This window comes from Primulina huaijiensis, chromosome 3 (assembly GCF_012295235.1).
Source record: "Primulina huaijiensis isolate GDHJ02 chromosome 3, ASM1229523v2, whole genome shotgun sequence".
Lineage (NCBI taxonomy): Eukaryota > Viridiplantae > Streptophyta > Magnoliopsida > Lamiales > Gesneriaceae > Primulina > Primulina huaijiensis.
The window spans coordinates 570,854-585,595 of record NC_133308.1 but is presented as its reverse complement, the minus strand read 5'-3'; the positions used below and the strand labels follow the sequence as shown (position 1 = coordinate 585,595).

The 14,742-nt window shown below is 34.7% G+C and overlaps 3 protein-coding genes across 6 annotated transcripts; 1 reads left to right on the top strand and 2 right to left on the bottom strand.

Annotated features, from left to right (window-relative positions):
• Positions 1-300: 300 nt before the first annotated feature.
• Positions 301-2,956, top strand: LOC140972009 (uncharacterized). Of its 3 annotated transcripts, XM_073434481.1 has the most exons (7): positions 303-526; positions 617-673; positions 1,120-1,245; positions 1,963-2,041; positions 2,176-2,268; positions 2,454-2,567; positions 2,659-2,956. In XM_073434481.1, the coding sequence occupies exons 1-7, from the start codon at positions 369-371 to the stop codon at positions 2,710-2,712; spliced, it is 681 nt and encodes a 226-aa protein (XP_073290582.1). In that variant the 5' UTR covers positions 303-368; the 3' UTR covers positions 2,713-2,956. The 3 variants fall into 3 exon arrangements, with proteins under 3 accessions (XP_073290584.1, XP_073290582.1, XP_073290583.1); XM_073434483.1 differs by lacking the exon at positions 1,120-1,245 and having other exon boundaries at positions 301-526; XM_073434482.1 differs by lacking the exons at positions 303-526; positions 617-673 and adding an exon at positions 693-995 and having other exon boundaries at positions 1,151-1,245.
• A 1,852-nt stretch (positions 2,957-4,808) lies between these two features.
• Positions 4,809-9,234, bottom strand: LOC140972771 (65-kDa microtubule-associated protein 9-like). Of its 2 annotated transcripts, none has more exons than XM_073435183.1 (13): positions 9,076-9,234; positions 8,436-8,515; positions 8,116-8,322; positions 7,757-7,999; positions 7,234-7,443; positions 7,008-7,163; positions 6,719-6,878; positions 6,485-6,636; positions 6,303-6,390; positions 5,950-6,023; positions 5,745-5,819; positions 5,372-5,642; positions 4,809-5,240 (listed from the first exon to the last, which is right to left on the bottom strand). In XM_073435183.1, the coding sequence occupies exons 2-13, from the start codon at positions 8,472-8,474 to the stop codon at positions 4,822-4,824; spliced, it is 2,094 nt and encodes a 697-aa protein (XP_073291284.1). In that variant the 5' UTR covers positions 8,475-8,515; positions 9,076-9,234; the 3' UTR covers positions 4,809-4,821. The 2 variants fall into 2 exon arrangements, with proteins under 2 accessions (XP_073291284.1, XP_073291285.1); XM_073435184.1 differs by having other exon boundaries at positions 9,056-9,225.
• A 1,573-nt stretch (positions 9,235-10,807) lies between these two features.
• Positions 10,808-13,274, bottom strand: LOC140972770 (uncharacterized). The gene has a single exon (XM_073435182.1). The coding sequence runs from the start codon at positions 13,093-13,095 to the stop codon at positions 11,128-11,130; it is 1,968 nt and encodes a 655-aa protein (XP_073291283.1). The 5' UTR covers positions 13,096-13,274; the 3' UTR covers positions 10,808-11,127.
• Between the last annotated feature and the right edge of the window lie 1,468 nt (positions 13,275-14,742).

Here is a 14,742-nt window from a genome sequence, read left to right as displayed (position 1 = left end):
AATTCAAAGCATGGATAATGATAAGTAACATTTCATGATTTTAGAACTTGAAAAATAAGGATATGAGATATATGGTAGTAATAAGTTGATGATAATAATAATAATAATAATAATAATAATAAATTTACTGAAAGTAGATTTAATAATGATTTTTTATTTATTATAATTGATGAAAGATGGTGTATTTCAAAGAATGAAATAAATTGAATTGGGGTTAGATTGTAATTTTGTGAATAATTTGGGTTTGGATAAAAATTAATATTTTACACGTGGTAAAAAGGATAATAAAACATGGAAAACATGCTTCTGTTCCCTATCACAGAAACGGAAGGCAGGCAGGCAAGAGTCACTCCAACGAGCTCTTTCAAATGGCTTCCGTGGCTTCCCCTAACGCCCATTTTTACCCCGACAGAAACTCGCGTAAACCTTCAGTTTCGCGTCGAATCAACCTTCGCATTCTATCTCAGCAGAACCCTCCGGTGGAGCCGCCGCACAATCGAAGTAGTAGCAAAAGGGGTAGTCGTAGGTATACAGATGGTTGAACTATTTTAATATTAATAGACTCCGTAATTTTTACCATTCTGATTATTCATTTGGTTATTTTTTGTGTTTTCAGGGAATTAATATTGCGGAGCAGTGAAATTGCTGTTCTCGGAGCCATCTTCCATTTCAGGTTGTTCCTTGGGGAAAAAAATATTAAGCATAATCCACATTTCGTGAAATTTTGAAATTTTTATTGTGTTATGCCTAGATATTATTTAGGAAAAAAAAAACACTTTAGTCGCATCAAGGTGATATAGATATGCTAATGTTCCTATTTTAGCAGTTTCCGTGTCCACTTCTTTGTATTTTTTATGTTTAAATTTTCTAAACGAAGGAAGAATTTCGATCGAAGTTACGAGCCATTAGTCATCACGAGTGTTTATGCTGGTAATTTTGATTTCAGTCTTTCACTGGAGACAACTCTGTTTATCGGGTTTGAACTTCAAACCTCAGTAAGCTTTGAACTTTGGTTTCAAATTGATATTTATTATTATTATTTTTTTGGATGAAACAAATTGATTAAATTTGGTTATATTATTGAAGATAAAATTATTAAATTTGTGAAAAACGATGCAGTGGGACAAAGCCAAATTACTTGGGTGTACAGAAAAATCCTCCATCACTGGCTTTATGCCCTGCCACGAATAATTGTGTTTCAACTTCTGAGAATGTTAGTGATCGATCGCACTATGCCCCCCCTTGGTAAGTTGCAATATTTTCAAGTTTATTTGCCTTCGTCTCGAAGTGAATTTGCCCTTAGGATTTGACTCTAAACTTACTTGATTTTAATAGCTCATATTTGAATATGTTTATGTTTATTTATCTTTAATAATGGTAGTTGTCAGTGACTGTAATCCATGAATTTGGTCCATTTGGATTATGATGAGAACTGAACTGGATTACAGTATTGAAATTCATGTGCGAGGCATTAAAATTTTGAAGCCAAAATTTAAACTTTTTAGAAACTTACAAATAAATTTAATCGTAAATGATTCAGACACATAATAGGTTAGATGATGATAAATTTAACTCAAGATTGAGGTAGTATGCACTTTGTATGAATTTCAAGTCAAATTTTTGGTATGAGCGTGATGTAATCAATGAATATGGCAAGGTTGGTCAGGTAGAAGGGTTCAAGGTTTACCTGATTAATTTTCCAAAAAATTCAGAACCATGCTTTTTTTTTCACACAGTGTGGTGTTGTCTGCTGTTAGATGCATCTGAAAAAGATAAATGTTTGAACGGTTAAGGTACTGCAGATGTGCTAAATTAGGATTTTGGATATTTCAAGTTCTTGCATGCATTTCTTTAGTGACAACTTGATAATTGTAATAAATTTGAACATTTTTGTGTATATATGTATGTGTATATAGGAACTTATGATAGTGGAATTATGTGTTTTGGTGCAACATTTGTTAGGGATTATAACCCGGAGGAGGGACGAGGCAGCAAAAATCCAGCAAGCAAAGAACAAGCGATGAAAGAGCTACTTGACGTGGTAAAAACTTAACATTTACCTGTCATATATCACACACGCGCGCGCATTTATGAATCTATGTATATGAACCATAATAGATTTCTAAGTCACCAAAATAGATGAGAGTGAAGCTTGTTCTTACTTTCATTCCACAGATAAAATCTACAAAACCGGAAAATTTTTCTCCAAAAGTAACTGAGAAAACAGATGATTATGTACGTGTGGAATATGAAAGCCCAATCATGGGGGTAAGTGTGAAACAGTTCCTCTCCTTTTTATATTTTCTGATATATGTTAGTAAATACGAGAGATTCATGCATTTGAATTCAACTATATTGAAACTAAGACTCAGATGTGCATACTGCAATTAAGTCATCTCGTGTAAAACATTTTAAATCTTGTTATTGACAAGTTCGTTGTTTCTTTATCTCAGTTTGTTGATGATGTTGAGTTCTGGTTTCCTCCTGGGAAGAAATCAATTGTGCAGTATCGGTCTGCCTCCCGGTTGGGGAATTTTGACTTTGATGTAAACAGAAAGAGAATCAAGGTGGGACTTTTATTTATTTGGCATACATATATTATTAGTTCAAAAATACTTGTGACAGCAGAAAATAAGAGTTTTTATTTTACTTTCACAGGCCTTGAGGCTAGCATTAGAGAAGAAGGGATGGGCCTCAGAAAATAGCTTTTGATTTCGAGCTCCTCATCAGTATGGGTACGAAGATGTACATTTTTGGCATGGGCGAATGATATCGTTAAGATCGTTTCGGTTCAAATAGAAACATTTGTACACTTAGTATCATGCAGTCGTACCAACTGTAAGCCTACCTGTGAGTAACCAGGTATTCATGAGTATATAGATGAAGGTTGGATAATAAACTAACCTTCGATGTTATGGTTTTTTAACTGAAATGTTAGAAACTAGTATCTCACTCACCTGAGTGTTGTTTTATGTAATTAATTATCAAAATTATTAAAGGATGAGAGTTGAATACTCACTTAAAAATTATTGATATTATGTAATAAATATATTTACATTTTAAAATAATATTATTATAAATAATTATTATATAAAAATGTTTAAACCATTTGACATAACACTTGGATTAAAATAATAATTTAATGTTTTCAAAATGATTTTTTATCATTGTATTTTATATATTGGTTGAGTGAAACTGTTATTAATAAAAAAATTGAAGAATTATATTTAAAAAATTACATGTTATTTTGTTTATCAAATTTTTGAAAAATATATAAATATTTTCAAAAAATTAAAATTATTGTCACTTATTAGATGAATAAATTATGAGTAAAATTTTTTAATTATTTTTAAAAACATGTTAAAAATATTTACATAAAATTCTCATTAAGATAAATAATAATAACACCATAAATTTACAAACAATCAGAATTTTAGCGCTCAATGCATTTTTGAATGATCTACTTTACGGATAACACTAAACATTGGAGTCATTTTTTTCTTCTGATTGAAAACTAATTGTCTGGACGTGATGCATAAATTGGACTGAATTATTTATACAATTTATATTAACAACTAAATGTATCAAAGTAACACAAAACGATAACTCAAATTGAATTAATTGATATAATAATATGCAAAACTTAAAAATAGTTTATTTTTCAATAGAGTTCAATTCAAATTTGAAGTGGTACAAAAATTAATATAATCAATGCAGACAACAAATGAAGTTAATATTTTCAAATATCTTTAAATTCACATTTGTATTTTTTTAAAGAAATTCAAGAAGTAATTATAAAACAATATCAAAAAAAATCGTAAAATTAAATGTTTTCAATCATTTATTGCAGTACGCATATTTCGAAATTCCTGATAATATTTTTTTTAGGATTGTCATTTTGACGGAAACTTATTTTAGACAAAAACTCAGTTTTATATATATAGATAACAAAAACCAAAAGATTTATTTGAATATTGTTTTATGTTCCTTTTGTTTTGAGGGGAAAAACATCCAAATGGAACGAACAGAACATATATTGTAGAAAATTATTTACAGAATCATGTTTATGGTAGTTATTTGAATATTTGAATTTTCCTAAAGAGGATGAGAATGGCTTACCCCATATGCATCATTTGATGAAAGCGCTCCAGTCTCATCATTGCTATTTCTAATATAGTGTTTGCTAAGATAGTGTTTGCAGATGCTTAAAAAAAAGTGACGGTAAATTTTTCTTTACAAATTTACAAAACTTATGTTCGTCAACCATGCATACCCTTGGCTCATTAACTTGAAAATTATGTCCATACGCTTGCAACCATTTCTCAATTTAAGCAGTTTGTTGCATTTTGGCTTTCTGAAGAAGCTGCAGTTATTTAACATGAAGCTTCTATTCATGGCTAGGCTAAGTTGTCACCAACAGATTTCGTTTTTTATATAACTAGAGGGTGATTCTATGTTACTAGAGATAAGTATGCAACAACTTTCTCTGCTTTTCGGCAGACTTCTGATGTTTGGGTTGAAATCTGTGGAATTCAAAAATGTGTTTACCTTGAGTTTTCAAAGCATGAGCCCTCTCAGACTCATGCTATTAGAAATGGGAGGGAGAGATGACCTAAAAAAAGCCAAACTGACAAATCAGGTAATGTGATTCTTAATTTCTCATCACAAGACAGTACAAGAATAGGATAGAAAACGTGTCCCGAAGGTTGTCCTATACACATGAATAAGCCAAAAATAAAAAAACCTTGTGGAATTCAATGGAGAAGGTGAAAATTCAAACCCTATCAAACTATGAATAAACATCGCTGATAGTAAAATGCTTCAAACATGGGTCAGCATGGTAGATTTAGGAACGGTAAAGCCAGATCGTCTCTCTTCGTAAGAATACTCAACTTCTTCTGTATCACGAATGCATGGTGTGAAAGGGGTCGTGGCAGTTTGCATTGTAATAGACACGGTTGGAGGAGTAGCTGGCATTGGAATTTGCATTTTTGTTGGAGTTCTATTCTCACTAAAAGAAAATACATTCTTCGTTGGGGTAGCCAAGGGAGTTGTAGAGAAGCTGCGTGTGACCCCACTTTCTGCGTTCTGATCCTGAAAGTCGAAAGGAATGATATTGGAAGATAAGGAAGTTATTGGAGAGAGGGGCTTCCTCATAGGCGACATTTGACAGTGCTGTGAGTTTGTTGCTGCATTGCTAGAATGGTGTTTTCCATTGCCACTGGTCATGTGTTTATTGCCTGTATCAACAAGTCACAGCAGATTATAAACAAATTGAAACCTGATAGATTTGGAGAAGTCCTTTTGCCTCCAATTCCAAGTGTAGAAATTGTAAGTTCAAGTAAATATAATTGAGCTTTTTAACATCTACCAGAAGAGTGAGCCACGAAACCACTGTGGTGATGGCTGCGAGAACCCTGCTGCTGCTTCACAGGGTTGTTCTTCAAAAGGGAGAGAGAAGAGAGAGCTGATTTCTCTGTGAAAATACTCTGTAGCGTTGCCCCTCCTACAGAAAACTTCTTATTAGCCACACCTCCAGTTGAAGGTCTAAAATTCTTGTTACCACTTCTTGATGGACTTTGTTTTGACCCAAATAGTGCTTCTTGCTCAACCATCAACTGTCCCTGAAGTTTCTTCTGATCCTAATTTAAAAATAAGCATGGAAGTTATTACTTTTGCATTCACATGAAGTATCTCCCCATCACAAAAATCTTGGTCTAAATGTAACTTAATAGGAAGCATACCCTCTGCCTTTGACGATCTAGTTCTTTCAACTGGTTTAATTCACGATACTGCTCAATCATGGACAGAAGACCGACCTAGAAATAAGAGCACTCAAAATAATGTGTGCAACTGATTAAAATATCGATGCAACCATGTTAAAAGCGAATATAGATCAAGTTTGACAGGTGATAAATTCTTTTGAAAGAATCTAAGAACAGTGCTTACTCCATCATATAGGAACTCAGTTTCTTTATCCTTCTCCCAGGCATTCACTTTTGTTTTCAATGTCTCCACCATCACTAAATACAAGAAAATAAAGAATACATAAAGAATCCTTTGAACATAATGTTCAACAATTTAAAAACTAAAAGCATTTGATACTACAAATAATTTATCAAACTTGTCTACGTTGAGTTGCCCTTCTGTTCTGTATTCTCCAAGTACACGTCTATGTTTCAAAACAAGCAACATGGATCTAATGGTTTAAGCCTCATAATGAAAAACTAGATCTAATCTTATCATAAAATTATGAAATGTAAAATGCGTTGATATTAACTAATGGAAAGTTCTGCATGTACCTGGGATTTTACCGACTAGTGAACGCGCCTTTTCAGCCCTCTTTAGCATAAGATGTGTGCCTCTTCCAGCATTATAACGACTGCCGTCCTACATTAGAAATAGGCTTGCAATTAGAAAACTAGAAGGATGTAGATAATGAGCTAAGGTTCATTCATAGAAATAAATATTATAGCCAACCCACCCTGTTATACTCCTCCAACCAACATTCCTCTTCACAAGCAGCCAGCCATTTTTTAACCTTTTCGAGAATCTCTTTTCTGCTAAATGCTTCCTCTTTAACCTTGGAAATCTGAACCTCCATCTGTTCAAGTAGATAAGATGGATTGATTTCCCCTGCAAGATGGTAGTCAAAGTTGGCCTGTTTCTTGGAACAATATTCAACCATTTTCAATGTATGAAGGGGCAGGAGCCATACCGGACTCAATAGCTTCCACTGAAAGGTCTGCCGTGTATCTTTCTTCAACAATCATGTGTGATCCACGGCATATTTCCTCTAAAACTAACTTCTTTTTCAAAAGGACCTCCTTCATTTTACTGAATTTCAGTTCTTCCAATCTTGCAACTTCCGCCTCTGCCTGAGCATAGAAAAGCATTATGTGTGACTGTGTGTAAAGGGTGAATTGCCATGGATCGAGCACCCTTATCATGTGAAAGGCATATAGAGAAACAACTTAGGTAGTGAATACTAAAATGTGATGAAATACATTATTGAGGAATTCCAATGACAAAATGTCCGGTTCTGTTATTTCGTTCTCTGAAGCTGCAATAGTACGTGTGACATTATGGAATTTATGTTGCTCCTCAACCGGTGTATCCATCAGATTCCAAAGCTCTATCATGGTCACTGCAAGATCTTGCAACTGAAAATGAACGAATAAGAAAATGAGGATAAGATCATACGAAGAAAGGTAATCGGAAAATACTACATACCTTTTGCATGCGCTGCAGCTTGACATCCTTAAGCCTGCATATTGTGGTATGCAAGCTCTCAATTGTGTCTCCACTAATACTTTTCGTGACCCATGAGCCATCCAAAGTTGGATGAATATTACAAATTGTTAATTTGAAGTCCATTCCAAGAACCAAACAGAGGTGGTTCAGGACGTTTAACCTTTCTGCTACCTGCTTTAGGCGCTCATTCTGTACGTAAATTCAATCAATTAGATTATATATGTATGTATATATGTGCGTATATTATTCAGACAAAACTTTCAAATGGCAAAAAAATTGATAAACCCTCAGGTTTCCTTATGTTGCTTTATTAACGCAAAGGTTATCACTTGGTAGATCTTCATGTTTCTCCAGACTAATTCCAAGTATTCAATACTGTGTTGGAAAGAACTTAGTTCTGATATATTCATAGTCCCCACCTTTTATTTAGATAGATTATAGCTATTGATGTCATTATGAGTGAGATCAACAAAATGGACAAGTCAAGTAGGAGAAAGAAGACCTTTTCTTTCTGCAGCAGAAGCAACTTATTTTGTAAATCTTCTAATCTTTTGAGTGACAAATCACTGTCATCAATGACAAATGTATCCAATATCTCCTCTGTGGATCCCGAAAACTCCTTGAGGATGCAATTTATTTGCTTCTTCACCTCGGCAAATTGACCCTTCCTCTCGGTTTTTTTCTTCTTCATATCTTCTAGTTGAGGCATTATGGCCAGAAGTTCTTTCTTCAAAGTACCAGAAATCTGTTTCACACCAATAGTTTAGCATAACATAATTAAGCACGCTATATTAAGAGCTAGAGACACTGAGGAGCAGGCATTTCTCTAGGTTTTTTCCTCTTCATTTTTACTGTTTTCACCTTCTTTATGTGGACTGGCAGGTCGCCCAGTGCACCACAGATGTCTGCGAGTTGTGCTTCACAGTCAGCAAGTGATTGCCTCAGCTGAACTTGGCAGCGCCTTGCCTGATCCACTTTTCTTCGATATGCATCCAGACACTCTTGCTCAAGTTCAAAAAGCATTTTATCTCTTTCATCGTCAGGTTCTCCAATCTCATCCCATATTGTCTGATTCCAGAACAACTATTTATCAGTGTGAGGATCTTATGAAGGGGGCAACAAAGTTTTGTGAATGCAAATTAGTTCAAACTGACAGAAGAAGGCTGATGAATGGAAATGACCTGAAGCTCGGATAGAAGAGAACCACAACTTGTTTCCATTTGTGAAGGCTGATTGATGGTGCCTATTCGTGCGAAGCCAACTGCGATAGACGTACCACAGCACAAAGAAAACCAAGTTACATGGACATGAAAACCTTAATCCACATATGCCATCTCAGTTACAAAGGTTACTCGATACTCCTAAATGTAGACAGAAAAATAGCTTCTTTAATTCGTCAAAATAAGGATTAACCGTGGCTTGATGGTCTACCAACTTTTGAACCGACATGGATATTTTACATGCTCTCGCATACAACTTGTGCATCAAAAGGTAGGAGATGATGAATATTTTAAATGAAACTTATATTATTAAAAATGTACAGCATTGCAACAAGGAATTGCATTGAATCAGACATCGCCTCACCAAACATAACATTCAAGTTGGCACGCACATCTACATGGACAATTGGGGGTCTGATATTTTTAATGAACAGAGGGAAAAAAAATTGTCGATTTGCTTACTTGTCGGCAAAACATTCAACCATCCCCCAAAAAATGAAAAAATATCAGTAATAATACTCAAATTTCAATCCGGAAAAAAAAAAAAAAAAAAAAAAAAANAGAGCCTCTACAAACCGGACCTTCGGTTCATGAAACTCACCGGAGAATGAAATCGCAGGGTGTTTGCCCCTTAGAAATCAGGAATTTAAAGAACCCTAAAAAAGTGTAAGTTGCGTAACGCTCATGCAATGATTTTCGAATGGTACATACAGCGGGAGGGAAATGATTACGAAGTAGCAAGAACGCTCCTTTATACTTTGTGAAATAAAAAGGACCCGCGGAGGTTTTTTGAATTTCAAAAAAGATTTCTATTCTATCCTCTCCGATTTAAGAATAATCCACGTGTACGTATTACCAAAATATATTATTCTTGTTTAAAGTGTATAATTCAATTTTTACGTTTATTTGTATTTATTAATATACATCTATCAAAAAATATAAAATTATTTTTTAATGAATTAAATATAAATTTGTTTTTTCAATGATTTTTTTCATCTATCTGAAAAAATAAACAAACATACATGAGTGATATTAAGTGTATTTCAAATTTTTCATAATTTAAGTGTCAAACTATTGATTGATTTAACTTAAGTGTCAACTCAAGCATTTTAAACATATCGTTGTTAATTTTAATCTATTATGTTTACTAAATGCATCACGTAGTACTTGAGCATCTGAAATATATATCTCCCATCTTTGTAGCACATTGAGAGACTTCAAATTCCCAAAACATTAGTACATTAATTATTTTTTCTATTCCTGTAATTTGAAAGAATTGAACGAAGAGCCGTATGAGGTGAAAATTCTCATGTACTTTAGTCTAAAGCTTCCACTACATTCTATAATTTACCATTGATTAGTATAAATAATACAATATAAGGCATGAGTGAATTTGAAATCAATTCAAACAATCAACTGTTTCAAAAATTAATGGATTTCAAATTCTTTGGTCCAAATACAAACAAATATTTGATTTAATTGTGATATTGCAGTTTTATAAGAAAGATGGCAGATCTCCTAAAATACTTATATTTATTAATATTAAATGAGCTTGCCATCTAGAAATATTATTATTTTTACACATAAAATTTTAATAAAATATAATCTTAATTTGCAAGATGGGATTACCCCCTCTACGGTAAAATATCAGTAGTTGGTATGCATGTGACATGTGTAAATTAATTAATTGATTTTATTGCTGAGAGAAATTCACATATTCAAAATTTGAAAGGGAATAACCTATTTGATTAGAACAAATCTAGTTTGAAATCTTTACCTAAAAATCAGAGTAGTTCTCCCCAAGGCCACTTGCCATGGTAAATGTCACAATAGTATAGACCTTCAACGAAGTTCTAACAGATGCTCTATTTGATTATTTTCGTTAGAATTTGATGGGATGTGGTTGGTGACCATGAGATTTTTCCCTAAACAATTTTTTATTTTTATTTTTTAAAAAAAGCTCATAAACAGCTATGAGATTCGAAATGTAAATGTAAGATACATTTATGCTATTTTTTTTTATCAAACATATAAAATATGTTCGTCATGAAAACAAACTGATATGTGAACAAACTGATCTGCTATTTGATAATTGATTGATAACAAATCTACCAATCATCATAGAAAATTTCCAAACAGATGGACCAAATCATTAGGCATATCCTTGGAACCACAGCCATAATATTGTGTAGTGAAATCTAAAGGGCAGAACGCCAAATAGCGACATGGTAAGCTGCATTGAATAAACATTGTCTTGAATGTTAATTCCAGTCGGAACACGAAGCTTACTGGGGGACGTTGACGTATATTTCACGATACAATGGCAACCAACAAACACATGCAAACGTAGCGGCATCAACAGATGACAAACCATGAAATAATATAAATAATATCAAATCAGAAACTCCAATTTCTAAATTCAGAAGTTACAAGAAGCTCCACATAGTCGTGTAAGTATATGCAGAGATACAAAATGGCTCAAACTTTACAAATAACACACGGTATAAAAGACTGTTACTGCGATTGTGAGAGCCTTTTAAAGCTCTGTGTACACAAATGTACAACACACCACCAACAGCGAACTAATACAAATGGCCAGCCAAAAAAAAAACTGAGAGTTAAGTCAGAATGGATTCACCAAGAAGAATTATCTCTACACAATCTCCTCGTGTCGGAATCCAGAATCGCTACAATCAGCTCTCGGATCCAGTCCACAAGGAGAGTCAAACCACTTTGGAGTTTCATGGTAGAAGCCATCCACCTGTAAGCTGGTAAGACCAACATCTGGATCCATCTCATCGTGATGACCCGGTGGCTTTACAAGCTTCGGATTGCTGCAGCCAAGAATTCCCTTTTCGTCAAACCCTCCACATTTCAACCATTTTTCTTCTTTACAAGTCTCACCGAGCAGATCCTTCTCACTCTGGCAGTCGGCCCTCATCTGATCCCAAGAAGCAACCTCCCCGAGAGTTCTCCCGAAGCTGTCCTCATCATCTTCAATAACATCTGCGTCCTTGCGATCCCCATAGATCCTCGTATGATGGTCATCACCCCAATCGGGTAAATCATGCTCCACCACCAACACATCATCCATATGCTGCTTCTCCGACAACAATCCAACGGATTTTGATCCTTCATCGGGAATATTTCTTAACTTATTAGCGATGTCAAAGAGCTCACACGACACAGAACCCAACATTTGTGCTGGGATTTTCCCAATCTTACTCTCAAGCAATCCCAACTCATTCCTTAATTCTTGAACTTGCTGAAAAACAGTATGCTGCATATCTCCAGAATCCTTTCCTAAGAACCCAAAAACATCATTCTCCCCTTCATCCACCAGCCCATACACAGTCTCGTGGTCCATCAGAAAACCTCCTTTATAAACAACCATTCGGTGCATGATCCTTGCATTCCCATCCAATGGCCCTGGCTCATGTCCTGAGTGCACCGCAAACAGCTTAAACACAGCTGTCCCTTCTTCCTCATAGACAAAAGTTTTGTCCTTCTCATTATAATTAGAAATGGGAACTATCGCCCTTATACGAAACCCGCAACCGCACCTCTTCGAAGTATATGGCTCCCTCTTCAACATCCTAGATTTTTTCGAGGACGCTGGTTCCCCTGCCCTGTGGCATGCATAATCCTTAACCTCAGCCATAAATGGCTTATACCTGATATATTTCTGCCGTATACACAGCACCACCTTATGCTTTGCAGCCAATTGCTGCAACTTAACAGGCACTTCTTTAGCAGGCACATCAAAAGACTCGGTATATTCAAACCTACGCCTTTTAGACCTCGGAGCGCACCCTGAAGACTCGTCCGAGCACACAGGACACGCAGCAATACAGGTCCTGATATAACTCTCAGGAATACCATAAAATTTGGCACCTACGGTCCATACCTGCTTAATTTTCTCGATCGTTTCTCTCAACCCTAGGTGTTTAAGATCCCCGTCACCATGAAATGACATGACTATGTCCTGCCACTGGTCCACATGTGAAACAAATTGATTGGAATTGTTCTTGAAACAAAGGAAATAAATGTTATTACTAGTACTTGCAGCAGCGGATTCCGATACATGGACTGTGAGCTTATCCTGGATACGCTTCCACGCAGTCAAATACGCAGTATCCTCGTTGCGGTCCTTCCACACAGAACGCCAGCTCGAGAGCACCGGCGACGGCGTGGCGGTCCGGATCTCCTCCGGCGTTGCTAATCGGCCTTCCATCAAGCATTGAACCATTAGGGCATGCGATTCCTTATTAAAGGTATAAAATTGAGTCGAAATATGCGGCTCCGGGCTGATAAGCAGCAGTGGACGATGTATTCGCCTCTCGTGATTGTCGATTAGGGATGAATTCGGTATACTAGGGCTTTGAGACGGAACGGCTCCATCAGAGAGGGGGAGTGGAATTTCGACGTCGGACGAGGTGTGGCTGACGTCATCGTCGTCATCGTCTCGGAAGAGCTCCATCTCGGCGAGAGAGAAGGGGTCTTCATCGATGGAGGGCTGAGATTGAGTTCGGTGAGGCTGCATGAACTGTTCATGGTTGGGCGACGGCGGACCCAGGTGATGGAATAGATCCTTCTCAATTTTGCTTGGATTCATTTGCATCGACGAAATTCACGGCGGGCCGACGGCTAACTTAGCTGTAGAATTTAGCATCAGGAACAGAGAAGGTTTTGAATTTTCTCTCTCTAACTGCGCTTTCTCTCTCTTCGAATATATATGCCGAAAACGAAGTCGTTTTGGGTGCGCTGACAAGAACAGGACACGAGTGAAACTCACTATGCTCTCTCAGACTTGCGTGTCAAACACCGTATCTATTATAACTTTCTGATTTATATCATTAATTAAACTTTGTGATTTATATCATTAATTAATGAAAATAAAAAAAAATTTTCCCTATAAAAACTCAAAGTAAGTTTTTTGTGAGACGGTCTCACGAATTGTTATCTGTGAGATTAGTCAACTTTATCGATATTCACAATAAAAAATAATATTTTTTCATGGATGACCCAAATAAGATATTCGACCAACGAAATTGATCCATGCGACTGTCTCACGAGAATTTTTGTGAAAACGGAATAGTAGATCATATGGAACAATACAATTGTCGCTAATTGATAAACACGTGACGTAATGCTTTAGCTAATGTAGAATGATATGATTATAGATGTTTAATTTTTTAAAAGTACACGAATTTACAAACTTTTTTATATAATATCAATATGCATGGATCATACATTTTCTTTCAGATCGGTAGAACGATAGAACTGGCAATTTTTAAAAAATTTCCCACGTAAAATTTTTTATTTTCGATCTAAAAAAACTTTTTATTTCCGATCATATTTTTTTATACTATTGTTTTTTAACCAAATTTTATAATATCGTTGAAGTGAGAGATATTATCATTACTATTCAATAACTCTTGCAACAGCACAATACTACAAACATATTTTTCTCAAAAAAAATATATATTAATTATGCGATAATTAATTCAATAATAATTCAACAATGAAACACGTGATTGTAAAGTATGACTGTATTAGAAGGCCAACTCCGAACATGATAATTGTAGCAAATTCGAGGCATATAAAGATTTTGGAGATGTAATTACCAACATCCTTAATCCTTAATTATATAAGTAAATGTAGAAAACAACAGGTTTGGTTTGAATTAACTTTGGCTAGTTGTTTGATAATTACCAACATCCTTAATCATTATTAAGCGCTTCATGATTAAATTATAAATGCAGGTCAAATAAAGAGTAAAAAGTATTTTGATACATGAATTATTGATAAAATGACAATTTGATATATAAACTATTGTAAATAGTTTAATTATTATGTTATCTAACTAAAAAGGCAATTTTACATCTCCTCTAAATTGTTGGTAAGTTCAATGATATTACTAAATTCAAATTTTATTTTTCTATATTATTTTATTGATTAAAATTATAAATATAAATTAAATTTATATTATTATGATTAATAAGTATCATTTATATATATAAAAAATTGATTGAGATATATAGAGATCAATTATTTTCATCTTGACTAGACACATCAATATCACTGAACACATGACATCGAACATGTTTGTTAATGAGATCCAGTTATATTTCGGTTGATATTCATTACATATATGATATGATATTGTGTCATAGATATGTTTGATTACTTTGATTCGGTCCAGCTTAGGTAATTGTTGGTTTTGAGGCTTCTGGCTTTGTCATATCCCAAGCACAGTCCCTTGAGC